Genomic DNA, 16,464 nt, shown 5'->3' with positions numbered 1-16,464 from the left:
AGAAAACTCCAACTTCAGTGCCAGTGTCCAGTGAGATGTTTGTCCATGTCTCTGTCAGGACGTCCTGTAAGTTTCTTCTGCTGAGCTGTGACAACAGCGCTACTGTTCACGTCCTCAAAGTATCTCAGAGACGGACATTGATGCCGGATGGGTCTGTAGAGTCGCTTTGAGTGCGTGACAAGTGAGGTGGTGTTGTGTAGAAAGTGGTTTGTGATCCTCTGTGTTGAGAGCTGCTTTCAGCATCAGCGTCTTTCCTCTTCAGCTCAGCGATCTCTGCTGGCAGCTTCTCCTGAAGCTCTTTGACTCGACCGGCTTCAGTTTCCTGCTGGAATACTGATTCTGCTGCCTTCACATCAGAGCACGTCTTTTCTCATGGAGACGGGGCATCAGCTCAGTTGAAGATCTTCTCGCTGTCCTCCACTTGCTTCATCAGCAGAGCCGTTTGAGGCCTCCACCCTGTTGAAGCAAGCTTACACATCTTTACTGCTGTTCGCGACCTGATTCTCTGCTGGAATCTTCTTGTCGCCTCAGCTGGAGCTTCTCTCTGCCTCTCAGTCACTTTCTGCTGCAGCTGAGGACTGTGTCGTGGCCTTTATGTTCCTCCACAGAGCCAGAGATAACAGATACACTGCTGATCGGTGCGGCAGAACATCTTCATCAACCTCATCGTGACGAGAGCAATGTTTCTGCTGGAGCTTCTCGGAGGGCTCACCCAGCTTGTGTTTCTTTAACTGAGCTACATCATGATGAGGCTGCAGGTGATATCTCACAGTAAGAGACCAGACAAACCAGACAGGATTTAACAGCTTTCAGTTTCCTCCCAGTGCACGACATCACAGGCCACGTCTTCAGGTCCAGCATAGCAGTGATCAGCAGCAGCAGCTTGGCAGTCATCTTCTTCAGCTGTCCACTAAAGCTGCTAACATGGTGTTTTTCCCCAGGACAGGCCTCGGTGTGAAGGTCTGCCTACACTGAGGGCAGCTGTGGATTCCTCTTCTTCATCCCTCGTTCATCCCAGAAGCTTTTAACAAGTTTCATGCAGTAGCTGTGTCCACCCAGGAACAGCCACCGGACTTCAGTAGATCCAGACAGATGAGACAAGACAAGGATTTCCAGCTGATCTCCTTTCTGCGCCATTTCAGCTCCTCCGGTGACAACGACTGTCTGAGTTTCACTTCCTCAGAACTGAAACTAGTTTTGAGCTCTGATCTAAAACAACATGTGTCTCTGCAGTGAACGGGCCTGTCAGCTCTCGCACTTCACCACATGTTGGCTCACCCATCTTCAAACTGTAGATCTGAAGGGAGGGAACAAGAAACACATGAACAGAGTGGAGCTGGCTGTGTTTGAGAGCAGGAAGAAGAGGGAGGGGCATCAGGCTTTTGACTCAGTCAGATAGGTTTGATTGCTGTGTGTCTCTGCAGACGGACTGCCACACACAGATAACAACAGCAAAGTCCAGTCAGTGTGTTAGAGAACTGATCCCTCTGGTATGACTTGAACAGCAGCAGCACAGTATAGAAATCACAACACACCAAGTTTCTCCTGTTCTGTAATTAATCAAAGACTTTCTATGTTGCTTTAATCAACAACAAACATGATAGAAATGTTTAAATGTGTCCGTCCTTCAACAGTGACAACACAGGATCTAGAGACAGATACTAGAGTTTGTGCTTTTCTAATTTGTCTTATGAACTTACCAATTTTAAATAACAATGAAACACTAATTCACCAAAAGTGACTGTTAGATTCATCATGAGGCAGATGGTAGAATAGAAGAAACACTCAGTACATTTAATCACAGGTTTATTTATTAAAAACCTTTTTAATGACGACAATGAAGTTCTGAATAAAACTAAATGAACATGAACGTGGTTGTGTGTGTGTGTGTGTGTGTTGTGTGTGTGTTGCTGTGTGTGGCTGTGTGTGTGTGTGTGTGTGTGTTCGTGTGTGGTGTTGTGTGTGTGTTGTTGTGTGTCTGTGTGCTGTGTGTCTGTGTGTGTGTGTGTGTGTCTGTGTGGTGTGTTGTATGTGTGTGTGTGGTCTGTGTGTATGTGTGTCTAGTGTGTATGTCTGTGTGTGTGGTTGTTTGTGTGTGTGTGTGTGTCTGTGTGTGGATGTGTGTGCTGCTGTGTGTGTGTCTGTGTGTATGTGTGTGTGTTGTGTGTTGTGTGTGTGTCGTGTGTGTGTGTGTGTGTGTGCGTGTGGTGTGTTGCCTTGTTGTTGTGTGTGTGTGTCTGTGTGTGTGTGTGTGTGTGTTGAAGTATGACACAGCAAAGAGAGCTGGTTGTTTTGAAGACATCTCCCTATTCATTCTCTATGGGAATTTTTCAGCCTTTTATCAGCATTTACGTTGCCATGGTTACTCGAACCGCTAAGAATGAATTTGCATTTCTTCAGTATATTATATTTTATGAGACAGAGAAGTTGAAGTTTGAGATGATTTAATCTGTTTTACAGTATTTTTTACTTTGTCTTCCAAAACAAAAGGTTTACTTTACAATATGAAGCTTGTGTTAATATTTCATTGATTGACACTTCATTTTTTAGGATATCTTACTTTAATTTTATGGTTTTTGTTTGGCCGCTGCTGCCAGTCATTTGACTGTTTCTTTTACATTTTATTTTCAGAGTGTGGACCTGCTCTGGTCAAATCCTGATTTTATAACTGCAACGTCGTCTGACAAACTCACCAAACACACAAATTAAAGACAAAGACTTCAGCTGGATTCACTGTAACGTGATCATTTATAGAGAAACAGAAGATATCTTCCTTATTCAGTCTCTAACACAGAGCACAGCCTCTGTCTGGATCCACAACAGCTCAGTCTTTATTTACTTTAACAACGTAACAGACTTTTATCAGAGGCAGAGCTTTAACTCTCCCAGGGGTCATCAGGCACAGTCGGTATGTACCAATCCTACATGGACGACAGGGGCTATGTTTCCATCGGTGATCAGAAATCTGACTGGATCACTCCCACGTTTGGAGTCCCCCATGTGTTGGGCCACTATTGTTCCACCTGCTCCCTCTAGGTCAAATCATACATCACAATACCGTTACTTATCCCAGCTACGTAGATGACACGAATCACTTTCACCAGGTGACGATAGTCGCTTGGACTCTCAAAACTTAGAGCGGGTAAATGGATGCAATTAAATTTCATTCAATTAAATAAAGACAAGACAGAATGAAGAATGAAAGTTGTTGTTACACCTGGTGCAGGCTGGGTAACCATAAACACAGGATAGACTCTAATGCAACACAGTTCAGTGGTTTAATAAACTAGAATCACCTCTTCACGGTCGTATCCCTCCGCCACTCAGACTAGATCGAGGTTACATCCCTGTTTATCCAGAGTCATAGAAAATATCAACCATCTTTGTGAAATGTTGTCATAATTGCTGAGAAGTCTTGCGTAATGGCTAAAAGGTGTTTTGTGACTCACTGACCTTTGACCAACAAAATCGAATCACTTCATCCTCGAGTCCAAGCGAATGTTTGTGTTACAGAGATATCATGTCCACGAGAATTGGATGGACGGACAGACAACCCAAAAACCATATACCTCTGGTCCCGGCTGTCACTGGCACAGAAGCAGAAGAAGAGGAATGTGTGCAGGAAGGTCAGCCAATCCAAACACAGACAAATTCCCGCAAAGCAGAGGCAAGAATCCAAAATCCACAGAAAGCAGGAGAAAGGGTCAAAATCCAAGCAAACGCAAAGATCCTAGAAAAGAAGCAGACGCAGTAACTGAGCAACATATGATCTGTTGACAACCGAGAAGGGGAAGACGTCGATATACAGCAGACTAATTAACTAACGAGACACAGGTGACACAGAAAACAGTAAGTAAAACTACACAACATACACACAAGGTCAGAAATTTTCAAAATAATACTCTTTATTAAAAAATTAGAAATCTGAACTTCAGCAGCCAAATCAAGGCAAAAACTAAATCAGCGTTTTTATCACCTCATATCAGATCATTCATGCCTTCATCTCCAGCAGGGTGGCCTAGTCACAGCCCTCTGTCTGCTCTTTAACAAAAACATCGTGAGACAACTTCCGCTCCTTCAGCTGCCAGAGTTCTAACAAGAACCAGGAGATTTGCCAGAACATCAGTCCTGAGATTTTAAAGAGCTGCTGGTTTGTACATCACTTTATAAACTCTGGCCAAAACACATGTGTGATTTCCTTGAAGAGTATAAAGACTCTCAGACCTTCAGAAAGCCGTCAGACGGTAAAAACCTCCAGGAGCTGCTTTTGGCTGCACACATCGAACCACCTGAGAAGAACCAAGGGAGGGTGAGATGGAGCAGGAGATTGTTTGAAATGTGCTACAGAAATAAAGGATATCATACATCCAAAGTGGGGGCAGTTCTACCTAATTTAATCCACCTTTCAAAAGCATGTGGAGTGACCCTTATTCTCTGTCTTCTCCCTGAACTGTTGCTTGGACTGAACTTCATTGGTATGAAGTCGACTGACTCCATGATGCTGAGATCAGGGATCTGTGGGGCCCAGACCATCTGTTGCAGGACCACTGGTGCTGGTTGCACAAAGTTAAGACTCTGTTTAAAGTGTGAATTAAGGTTTCCTTAAAGTAAAAAGAGTTGCACAAAACACCCTCAAGTCTTCTCCTTATGGTTTCCCTTAAAAGGAATCACTTAAAGAATCACTTAGAGTCAGGCAAACTGTTGAACAAAAGACCTTAGCAATCAAAGTAAGGAAGAAAACACTAAAGGTACCTCTGATTCTATTTTAACTGCAAGTTAAGTCTATAGTGATAAACGAAGAGAACCCAATGGACACTCTTAATGACGAGGAATTGATTCTACAACACAGATTTTACCAGAAGTCAGGTTATTTGATTTGTCCGACCCCCGACCCTCTAGAGATCTAGATCACTCTGCTTTCATGATCTTTCCAGTGAGGTACAGTCCAGGTGTTTCATGTCCACAGATCAGCTGTGTGCCGGGTCAATCACCGAGTTTAAACTCTCTCACCGTCTGATCAACGCAGTGGTGAAGTTTTGTCAAAACCACAGGAGATAGTGACGCACTTCTTTAATATCTCCGGCTTCCTAAAAGTGATAACAGGTGTCACAAGTGCTAATGGCAGGAAATCAACAGTCTCCATGGAAACAGTCGAATTTTACAGGTGTAAAATCTTTATTCCTAAACAAAAGGAAACCTTTAAAGAGATTTTTTTGCAACACCCTTAATGAACTCCCTCGGCTAAGAAGAAATTAAACCTTAAGTGTCAGACTTAAGTAGAGAACTTAAGCTGCAGGATGAATCTGGGACCAATCAGACGCCTCCTGATGGGACTGACACTGTAGTGTGCATCACTCCCAGTCAGATGTTGTAAAACTGGAGTATTAATTGTAAAGGCTCGTGCGTGACTCAGTCCTGTGTGTGTCTCTGTGTGTGATGTTTTGCAGCGTGATGGCAGGTCGGAGGCAGAGCCGGTGGAGACTGAGGCTCCTGATCCTCTTCAGCCTCGTCATCCTCACTGAACCGTTTAGTAAGAAACATTTGACATTTTAACGAAGCTCAGGTTCAGACTCTGTTCTACATCTTTAAAGTTGTGACCCTTAAGATTCAGTCCTGGTTGATTTGGCAATACCTGTGGTTACCATGGTAACACCACAACTCTGAATAGGGAAGACACAACTTGTGTGAAATCAGTACAGCAACTGTCTCTCACTCACCTCAGTGAATCAGTGACTGAGGCACAGACCAGGACAAGAGCTCCCCCTACAGGCCGTTTAACAGAAGTGATTTTTATTGATTTGAATTCTGAACTTCCTCGTTTTACTTTTACCACAGTAAGAGAGCAAAACTGTCAGGACACATTATAACTCAGATAACATCAATCACACACTACATTAATTAATGTCTTTTCTTTCATATGATCCACGACAGTAACAGTGAGTGTGCTTTAATAACAGCAAACACTCAGCTGGCGTCTCTGTTGGGTTTTACTGCAGACGTCAGTCAGTAAGAATGAGCATAAGAAAAACCTGCAGCTGATCCTGTGGATCATTAAATGTGACGTTTGCTTCAACTTCAGAGGTGAGAGATGAAGAGTGGCAGCAGCTCGGCCCAGACATCGCTGCACTGCACCGCCTCAGAGGACTGCCTCAAAACATGTTTCATGAAAGGCTGAAGGAGCCTTCACACCACAGGTATCTGGGTCAATGTCTGCAGCTGTTAAGACTCTGGGACACTGATTATATGCAAATATTTCAGATATTTATACTGAGACACTGCTGTGATACTATGACAACACTCTTTGTCCACTTTGCTTTTCACCTCGTACTGAAAATCACTAATCATTACTATCAACGATCATTCACTTTGTCACATTGTTTTGGCTTTGGGGATATGTATCCAGAACCTCTGTGTGAAAATGTTGCACCTGAAGGGAAATACAGAACTTTTTTTTTTTTTTACTAAGACAAAGTTTGTTTCTAGTTGATTAGATTTTATATTTCCTGTCTCTGTTAAAGCTCTTAAAGTATAAACATAGTATGATTTTATTAGAGTTACACATTCAATTTTATTAAAAAGTAAAATTTTCATAATAATAGTAATTATACTGTGGTTCCATTGTTGACATTTTGAGATTATGTTAAAGCAACACTGTGTAACTTCTGCTGAGCAAGAGCGACCTCTGCAGCCACAGGTGCTAATTAATTCTGTCGGTCTTTCTAACTGATCTACAGTTCGGCATTACTCTTGAACTAGCTGGGCCTGAGTCTGGCAGTTTGAGCCCCTGACAGAAACTCACTTAGGCACTTCTTGCAACACCTGCTCAGCAAAGTTACACTGTGCAAAAAGAGGCAGCATTCTCCCTATTACAAGTCATTGTACCATAATAGTTGATGAGGCAGTTCACAACTTGTTTATGACTCAGAACCAAAAGTGAACAGCTTAGAACTTAAAACTGTATTTCAGTGTAAAGTACAGAAAGATCAATATGAGACTTTTAAGGCTGATGTCAATTTTCAAGAATCTAAAAAATCTGATGATGACATATTGGCTGATATTTAATTATTATATAAACACATAAAATAAATATTTGCCATAAGGATCTTTTAATTTGATTTTGACCAACGGTGTAATGGCAACACTAATTTCTGTACATCAGATACTTATTACTCAACATATTCTGGGGAAAGGAACATGAAAATGTAACGACTGTATTTTATTTTAGGCATGGACTCATCAATAGGAGACCCATTGAGAGGTAAGGATTTATTGACTATGTTCTCCACTAAGTCTTTTGATGCTGTTCTGGTGAGAATATTTTGATTCAAACAAACATTTAATGACTCCAGGAAACTGAGAATTTATTTTATTTATTTTCCTTGTCTCAACATTATAGAAAAATTTGATTTATTATTATAATATTGGGGGAAGACGGTCAGACAAAACAGTTTTCTTATGGGCAGTACATCGCCTGAGAAAATAATCTACAGATTCATTGATTATGAAAATAATCACTAGTTGCAGGTCTATTTAATATTCATTTATTGATAGTTAATAATAATTAATAGTTTCAGGGTTTCTTCTCAAAATGTGTTTGTACAATAATTTTTCTCAAATTAACAAATTTCCATTGTAACTTGATTTTTTTATTAGATTAATGATATATAATGAAAACGTATTGACAGTTTTTCTTTTTCCTCCATGATGCATTGTTAGCTTAGTCAAAACTTCCCAACTATCCTTCATTCTTTAGTTTGACTAAAGTTACATGATGTGGACCTGTTACCGGGTCTGGGCAGCACAGCTGGTGTTAACAGAACACCGGCTGAGGGCTGGAGGATGGGACTGACCTGGTTAGTTTTGGCCGTTTGTTCTGGTACAAGATGGTTTTTATTCACATGAACAATGGCCTGATAATAAAACTCAAAAATGGTTTAAGTGGTTAAGAGGCTATTTTTTTTTTTACCTTGAATAAGTTCATGATGATAACTACACCATGTCTCTCGGAGTCAATGTGGATTGTGCTTTTTGTGCGATAGAAACCTGTTCTATGAGACTGAAATGCTACAGTCTGACAGTCTGAGGCCTTGTTATATTTTCAATTTGTTGTTATACTGATACTAATGTGGTTTGAATTAGAATTTATGTGATTATTGTTTACCCTCTATGACATAAACATGTTAATGTTCTTTCAGGGTGGACATTAACCAAAACACAAGGAGTTTGCTGGATGCGTTTCAGGACTGTCAGGATTTCACAGCCTGTGTCAATCAAAAAAAAAAGGTTGGTGGATTTTAAAAGAAGATGGGAATCAGTATTGAGTTCAGAAGAACTAAACCCAGTCAAACTGGAACCCAAACCAGTCTTAATTAATAAAAGCAGTTATTAAAAGAGATTATATAGCCGATAAAATGGAATGAGATACAATATCTTATATAAATGCGCTCACAGAAAAAATAAAAATAAAAGTTGTACCACTACAGTTCAACAATGTATTTCCTCACAGTTGTGGGATGTGAGGAAGAGATTAAGACAACTACATGGAACTGTTTTGAAATGGACATTCATGCTTTCTCACTTATCTATGATAAAGTTATCTATATCAAAATCTGTCGTTTTATCTTGATCTGTCTTTTATTCTCCAGGACTTTGACACCTTCTTGGCATCTGTTGATGAACAGAAGATACAAGATCGACTGCTAGGTGCATCTGAGATCTCACACAGCTACAACCAAAAACTTCTGGTCATGACTGACCAAGAAAAGTCCACGAATGACAGAGTCCAACAGGAATACAGCATGGATCCTCATTACTCACTAATAGTCAGCAAAGAATGCCTGTACAATGAATCATGCTTACCTGAAGCAGACAGCTATACTGTAGTGAAAATATTTGGAAGAGTTTCAGATGATGGACAAACTGTGTCTGGGCTTTCTGGATCATCACTTGCAGAGCTGGTTTTGAAACCATCACTGGAAGCTGCACCAGTGTTCTCCCTTGATGGAAACACAACCACACATTTCCAGTATAACTTCATTCGAGTGTTGGTGGTCCGTGGAAACAAAGCAGTCTTAGAAACTAACCAGGAAAATCATCAGATTTACCAGGTCATGGATCAACATGACTCAGTGTCCAGCTCCCGAATTCCACAAAAACCCGTAGATCACACCACACAGTACGACGACCAGCAGATCCTCATGATGCAAGATGACCCTGCAGTAAGAAAAGCTGCTGCTTATCTTTATGAGAAGCATCCAACAGTTAGCTCCATCTACGTTCTTGATGAAAACCAAAGACCAAAACTGATCCACGGAGACTCAGTGCCACTGTCAGAGGACAGCAAACTGGTGCTGGTAGGTCATGGAGTCAGAGACAGTTCAGGAGAGATGAGGCTGGCAGGGCACACAGCCCAAGATGTGGCCAAAATCATTGCAAAGACCTTCAGAGTCGGCAATACAATCAAAACAACACGTGTGGTGGCATGTGAAGTCGGATCAGATAAAACATTTGTAGAAACCCTGCTGAGAGAGCTTCATGAAATCAATATCAAGACAGAGCTGCACCTGAGTAATACTGTGATCCAGGTCACGCACACAGGACAGAAAATTACCCAAGAAGTCTCTCTAGACGGGGTGCAATGGCGACACAAAGATGACAGCAAGAAAGTGGTGGCAACCCTTGATAGGAACGGAAACGTAATTATTAGAAATGAGCCTGGCAGTAGAGGAGAGCCAGTTTTTACCAATGAAAGAAATGTTCTAATGGACGAAAATCCGACCTACAGAAAAAGCTGGCCAGAAGAGCCGAGGACATTTGTTGACCAGAATGTTTACCAAAAATTTGACTCAGATATATATATAAGGGAAGTTGCCATTTATACACTTGAGGCCTTGACCTGGGCATTCTTTAAGTCAGACCAACCCCTTCCCAATAAAGTCAACTTCAACAACCTCCAACAGATTAAGGAAAAATTTGTAATAAAAGACCAGAAAGAGACTGATACAATAAAGTGGATAGAGGATGAGCAGGGACTAAAGGATATTCTAAAGGAGTGTTATGAGATTAAATCAGGACAAGATGTTAGAAATGTGATCCGTCACTACGCAAAGACTGGAGAAGATGGGGAGACATACCTGATGGTCAATGACTGGATATATTTGGTTAATCCTAAAACTCTATATGTCTATCCGGTTGGAAAAAAGCTTGACAATAATCAAATGGGAAAGGAGGAAAAAATTAATGAAGTTAAGGGGAGTATAATTGAACAGAAAGGCAAGGAAGAATACAAATATATGAAAGACATAATTCTTCATAAAAATATAGAAAACCCACAAGAACGATATGCTGAGTTTGTAAGAAATATTTTTCGTGGAGAGCACACAACTGCCCAATCTCTGTCCACTGAGGCCTGGTACACCACGTATTTCACTGCATCAGTTATTTGTGAATCTGCTAGAAATTTCCGGACGTTTCCTCTGATTCTCATGGCTCTGGATATGGTCGTAAATGAAAACAACAATATCCGAGAGAAAGGACTCAATTTCTTTGTGAAAGACCACCCGATGGCAAGAGGAGGAAGTTGGATTGATCTAAACAGACGTGGATTTAGTGGCTCAGCAACACCTCAAGGTTCCAGCAAACTGAAAAATGTAAAAACAGAAGCTCAATATAATAGAAAGGTGCGTAATTTATGGCTTGACCTCAAAGGCGTTCTAGAAAAGGAATATGAATTTTTCATAACGTGGGAGCCAACCGTTGCTGGCAAAACTGTAGAAGAATCAATGGCTGACATTGCAGAACAATTCAAGATATATGAAGACAGTTCACAGAGAGAGGTATTCTCAGAGAGTTACAATGATTTCACACAAAAAGTTAATAAACCTGTTTCAACATCATCTAGAAATGTCCAGGAAGATTCAACATCTGGAACACTGGGAGGCAATGATGATGGCTACATAACATTGCAAGACCTGAATTCTGCCTCAGAATTAGAGAATTCCTTCAGACTTGAATCCTATTTCTCCAGGACATCTGCGTCATTTGCTGATCAAATCCACAGCCAGCTGAAGGCAGAATATGGTGAAAGTCTGGCGGGGCTGCATCTCAAAGAGGGCAGTGCCAGAATAGAAAATGGACAGTTCGTATGTCAGCTTGTGACTGAGGGTGCTGACGTTGAACCTCGTGAGTTGAGGGTTGATTTATCTCCAGAGAGTCAACGCTACAGTGATAATATGTTGAACGGCATTGAGGCAGCAGTTCGTGACATGGAGAAACACAGTTCACAATCCTCTCATCAGGTCAGCAAGTATGTAGAGCACACTGGGACTGCTGTTGGGACACTAGGCCTCATGCTGGGGATGAAAGGAGCTGTTCGGGCTTTTGAACAGGGCGACATCAAAGATGGTGTGGTGGGGGCTTTGCAAACAGCTCATGGAGTGACAGCTATGACAACGTCTGTTATTGCAAAACAAGCTCTGTCCTCAGAGACAAGAGTTGCCAGAGCTGCAGCAGTAATCATGAGAAGCCCTGCAATGAGGGGCGCAATGACAGCTATACCAATAGTGGGAATTGGATTTGGGGTATACAATTTAGAACAAGATTTAGAGAGAAATGACACACTGGGATACATTGATGCTGGCGTTGATGCTGGTATGATTGCTTTGGATGTTCTCGAAATTGCTCAGCCTGAACTTGCACCATTTATCGTACCTATAAACCTGGCACTGTCAGTAGTCCGGATGGCCATTGATGATGTTTATATGGGCATCCAGGATGAACTAAAGAATCTCCCGAAGGATGCTGGAGTTTTAGATAAACTGGGGGCTGTTTTTGTTGGCACTGGAGAAGGGATTGAGCATTTTGCAATTCATGTGGCTAGTGTGTTCTATGATTGGCATTATGATGAAATTGAGGAGGGACGAAGACTTGTTGCTCAGATATCAGACTATCAGCAATATTACAATATTACAAAGGAGCGGGATGAGAGAACTGTCATTAATTTTAGTGATGGTGTCTCGTCCTGGAATGGAGGAGGCGTTTACTTCTGTCTCGCTGATCAGGGTCTGTCTGAGTTCTGCATGAACTATTTTGTGTCTAGTGATGAGAGTTTTGGGAAGAATTGTTGGTCCATTGATGCACAAGGAACCAAAGACATCATACTTGGCCTGGGAGAGTCGCATCGATTAGAGTATTCGACACTACGGAAAAAAGTACTCATGTTCATACCAGCTGGCTCTGTGGATGTTGTTTCAGGTTATGAAGCTGTATCAAATTCAAAATATGGGATATACAAGGGAAACAGAGATGCTAATCGTTTTTTTGCAGTTCAGAAATCAGAGGACAAACATGTGATTGAACTAATGTTGAGTTACTATTACCAGCTGTATGGTGAACCAGGTGATGACATATTCTTCCTCGGTCCACAGAGAAATTATGTTGAAGGCTCTGGTGGAAAAGACACGTACATCATTCCTGACGATGGAGGGAAAACAATAATTAACAACTATGATCCTTGCAAAGCACTAGACACTCTTCATTTCAGTGTTGATTACAGTCACATTTCTGTGTCTAAATCTGGGAATGATGTTGTGTTAATGTACGAGGGCAGCCATACTGTGACCATTAACAACTGGTTTTCAGGGGAAGTGTATCGTCATATGAACATGATATCAAAAGATGGAGTCTTATTTGAGGTGTCCTCCACTGTGGTTTCCTCTGTTCAGCTGGTGGCAAGAGGAATTAACAAGATGTTTAAGACGCAGGGTCTAACTGTAAATGCATCTCAGCCACTTTTACTTACAGTTACAAACATCTTTGGGACTCAGTATGATGATGTGCTCATTGGAAATGGAGAGAAGAATCTGATAGATGGAGGAGGAGGCTCAGATCGTTTGATTGGTGGTGAAGGAGAAGACATATATCTGGTGAAAAACAAGAAACAGTCTTCGGTGCAGATTGACAATTACTCCAGAGACAATAAAACAGATCTGGTCATAGTAGAAGCAAATCTTCACACTTTTAAAGTCAGGGTAGAAGGTAACCATGTTCTGATGAATGCTCTCCATGACAGTACAGCCATCCATGTGACTTTACTGAACTGGTTCAGATCACCAGAAGACAGACACTTACTCCTCAGCACAAAGGATCTGATCACTTTTACAATCTCAGATAACAAGGCTGACTGCCTGGAGAGTAACCCGTTCACCAAGTGCATAAAAAGTCGCAGCATTGACTACAGCAGCTCCCCATCTCGTCTGGTGGTGGACCTTCAGGAGGACGAGGCTTTTGACAGTGTGACGGAGGTCCGTGGGTCAGAGTTTAATGATGTCATCAAAGGAAACAAAGAACATAATGTTTTCGTTCCAGGAGGAGGGGATGATTTCATTGAGGGAAGAGGAGGAGAGGACTGGTACGTTATCACACCAGGCCACGGTGTAAAGACCATCAACAATCAATCACCAGATCTAGTCTTAGATGTTCTCTTCCTGAAAGAACAATATCAGCATGTAACATGTGCTTGTGAAGGCCAGAGCATCATCATTTCAGTATCCGGCAGAAGAAATGTCATCTTACAGAACTGGTTTGATTCAAAGCGTCATCAGCACCTGCAGATCAAGACCAATGATGGAATAACAGCTGAACTGATTTCCAACCTCGTCAACTGCAGCAAGTCTGTAATGCTTCCCTTGATTGTTGATTACAGAAACCAGGAACCTGAACCACTTAACACATTCCAAATATTCCAGTCACTCATTTTCCCTCTAGGAGAACAGTCCAGGTGTTTCAGATGTAGTCACATGGCCCAGACGTCCTTCCTTGACCTCCGAGGCAAAGCGATGATGATGAATGAAACTGATTCAGTGAGAGAAATGTACGGCTCCCCGGGTTTCGACATTATGGTTGGGAACAGGAATGAGAATTTGCTTGATCCTTACACCGGTGGTGCACTGATGATTGGAGGTGAAGGAAAAGACACTTACATAATCAGACATGGATATGGAAACATATTACTTATCTGTAACTTTGCTGACGATCAGAATATTGATACTGTGTTGGTTGACATGGATTTCATCGATGGCGGCCAAGTCACACTGGACTCATCATCAACAGGAGACCTGACTGTGAAAATCACGTCAAAAGGGGAACAATTACAATTCATTCTGCTCAAATACGCTGAAGGTTCCCATCACCAGCATCTGGAATTTCAGAGCTCTGATGGAGTGACATTTAAATTGAAATCACTAAACTCAACTGATGATCTTTCCTTTGAGATCGAAGCTTTCAAAGTGACTCTGAAACCATCGCAGATTGACTGCCGTTTGGATCTCAGCTCTCAGAGAAATCTGTCAAAGGTCCATACAGTCCAAGGCTGCCCCTTCCAATCCAATGACATACTAGGTAATCATCAAAACAGTACTCTAATTGGTGGGTGGGAGGATGACGTCTTGGAAGGAGGCCAAGGAGATGACACACTGATTGGAGGAAATGGAGCTGACCTCATGATTGGTGGCTTGGGACACGACACTCTTTATGGTGAGGATGGAAATGACACAATGATGGGGAACTCCGGCAGTGACATCTTCATTCCTGGACCAGGGGCGGATCTAGTGGACGGAGGTCCCGGAAGAGACGCTGTTCTTTACCGGGGTGATCATGAGAAGGGTAAAGGTGTTTATGTCAACCTGTTGACCGGACAAGGCCGCTACGCTGATGCTGAGGGGGACATGTTGAAGGACGTAGAGATTGTGATCGGCACCATCTATTCTGACATCTTGGTGTCTGGTTATGAAAGTTCACTTCTCAAAGGCTCAGACGGCAACGACATCTTGGTGTCCACTGGTGGTGATTACCTGGTCGGGGGTGATGGACATGACGTTTACATGTTGGCTTTCCACCACGGCTCAGTCACCATTGACAACTGTGCAAAGGACAACGCCACGGATGTCTTGTACCTTCCAAGCTTGGTGTCAACACTAATGTGCGAGTGCGAAGTTCTACCAGGAAAAGTTGTGCTGAGGTTCTCGGGACTTAAAATTGCACTGAAATGGACCATGTTTTCTCACGAATGTGGTCATCTGGTGTTTGTTTTGAGAGATATGGAGGTGGAAGTGGAGACGCTGTTGCTTGAGTGTCAGACATTGATGTACAGGATTCCGTTATGGCACAAGAAACGATTGACCTGTTCTGAAATTCTCGGGCTTAGTCATGATTTTGAGCCGCTTTGAATCTGTCTAACCACACAGTAATTTTATCTTACATTTGTCAAAATCAATTCCCAATTGTTATTGTACTTTTATGTTCATTTACCCTTATTTAACTAATGAAGACAAACAGTTTGATATATTCAGTGAATCACAACGACTAACTGTGCATGAGGCTGTAAAATATGTAGTGCTCAGACTATAAGTTACAATCTGGTGTAGGTGATTTTGTCTCCTGAGGCTGTGCAGAACAAATTACAAATACTTTTGCTACTAAAGGCTCACCCTTAAAGTAGCAGCTACTTCCAAGAAGGAAAAAAGAAAAACCCAAGTTACCCAAGTTGGAGTTCCTGGTTAGACGGTCAGCATTATTTCTAACTCACTAGTGAACACATCTGCCGACCTCATAAACAATTTTTTCCTATAAGAGTGAATGCTTTTATGAAAAACAAAAAGAAAAGCTTGGTGATGCATCAACAAGAGATTGTAGCTTCAAGTCAAACGTTATCAGTCCTCATCCCCCTTGGAAAAACCTGGAAACTGGCTCTGTCTTATGTCAGTAAAATATTTCAATTATATAGATGACTTCACACTCCGTTTGTCACATTTTACATTTTGTTCTTCATCTGTTACTGTATTCAAATGTTCAGTCATCAGCCCTTCAAATTAAAAGCATGACAATAATTAATATAAATACTTGATTTATTCTTGCAAATAAAAACATTCTCAAGAATTAAAAAATAAATTGTCCTTACCTTATTTACCTGATGTCTTCGGTGTTTGAGTGAAGTAAAAGTCCAGTCACAGTCTAGTGGCAGCAGTAGATGCTGTGGTTATGATCAATGACAGTGTCCTCAGTCCTCCTGTATGGAGGGTGAAATGTGCCACCAGAATAGTTTCACTTCATCAGTAGTTATTTGATGCACTGGAAAAAAGTACAATTTATATTTAGCATGTCTCTAAATATAAATGAAGGTTATTGTAGAGGGTTATTTTGTAGAAAGCATGAAGTTGTAATTCTTTCTTCATGTGAATGTGGAATTATTGTTACGTTATTACATGAAGTTTTCATTCAGTAGCCAGTGTTGGAAAATCCATTTTGATTATCATTATCCTTCTTACTGCTGTGTAACATCATTGGCCTAGGTGCACGTCTCAAAACACAAGGGAGGTATTTCAACATAATTTATAAAAGGCTGTGCTCTGTTGCATCATTATTGAGTCGTACGTTTCTAGCCTCCAGAGTCAATTACTGCTGATCTGG

General features: G+C 41.5%; 1 protein-coding gene across 1 annotated transcript; it reads left to right on the top strand.

Annotated features, from left to right (window-relative positions):
• The first annotated feature begins 3,784 nt into the window (after window positions 1-3,784).
• On the top strand, window positions 3,785-15,224 carry LOC111236957. The gene is made up of 6 exons (XM_022765882.1): window positions 3,785-3,849; window positions 5,448-5,530; window positions 6,080-6,194; window positions 7,226-7,258; window positions 8,196-8,283; window positions 8,646-15,224. Exons 2-6 carry the CDS (start codon window positions 5,452-5,454, stop codon window positions 15,222-15,224), a joined length of 6,894 nt encoding a protein of 2,297 aa, XP_022621603.1. The 5' UTR covers window positions 3,785-3,849; window positions 5,448-5,451.
• Window positions 15,225-16,464: the final 1,240 nt, after the last annotated feature.

Source organism: Seriola dumerili, unplaced genomic scaffold (assembly GCF_002260705.1).
Source record: "Seriola dumerili isolate Sdu_G_001 unplaced genomic scaffold, Sdu_1.0 BDQW01000783.1, whole genome shotgun sequence".
Classification (NCBI taxonomy): Eukaryota; Metazoa; Chordata; class Actinopteri; order Carangiformes; family Carangidae; genus Seriola; species Seriola dumerili.
This window is presented reverse-complemented; position numbering and strand designations above follow the sequence as displayed.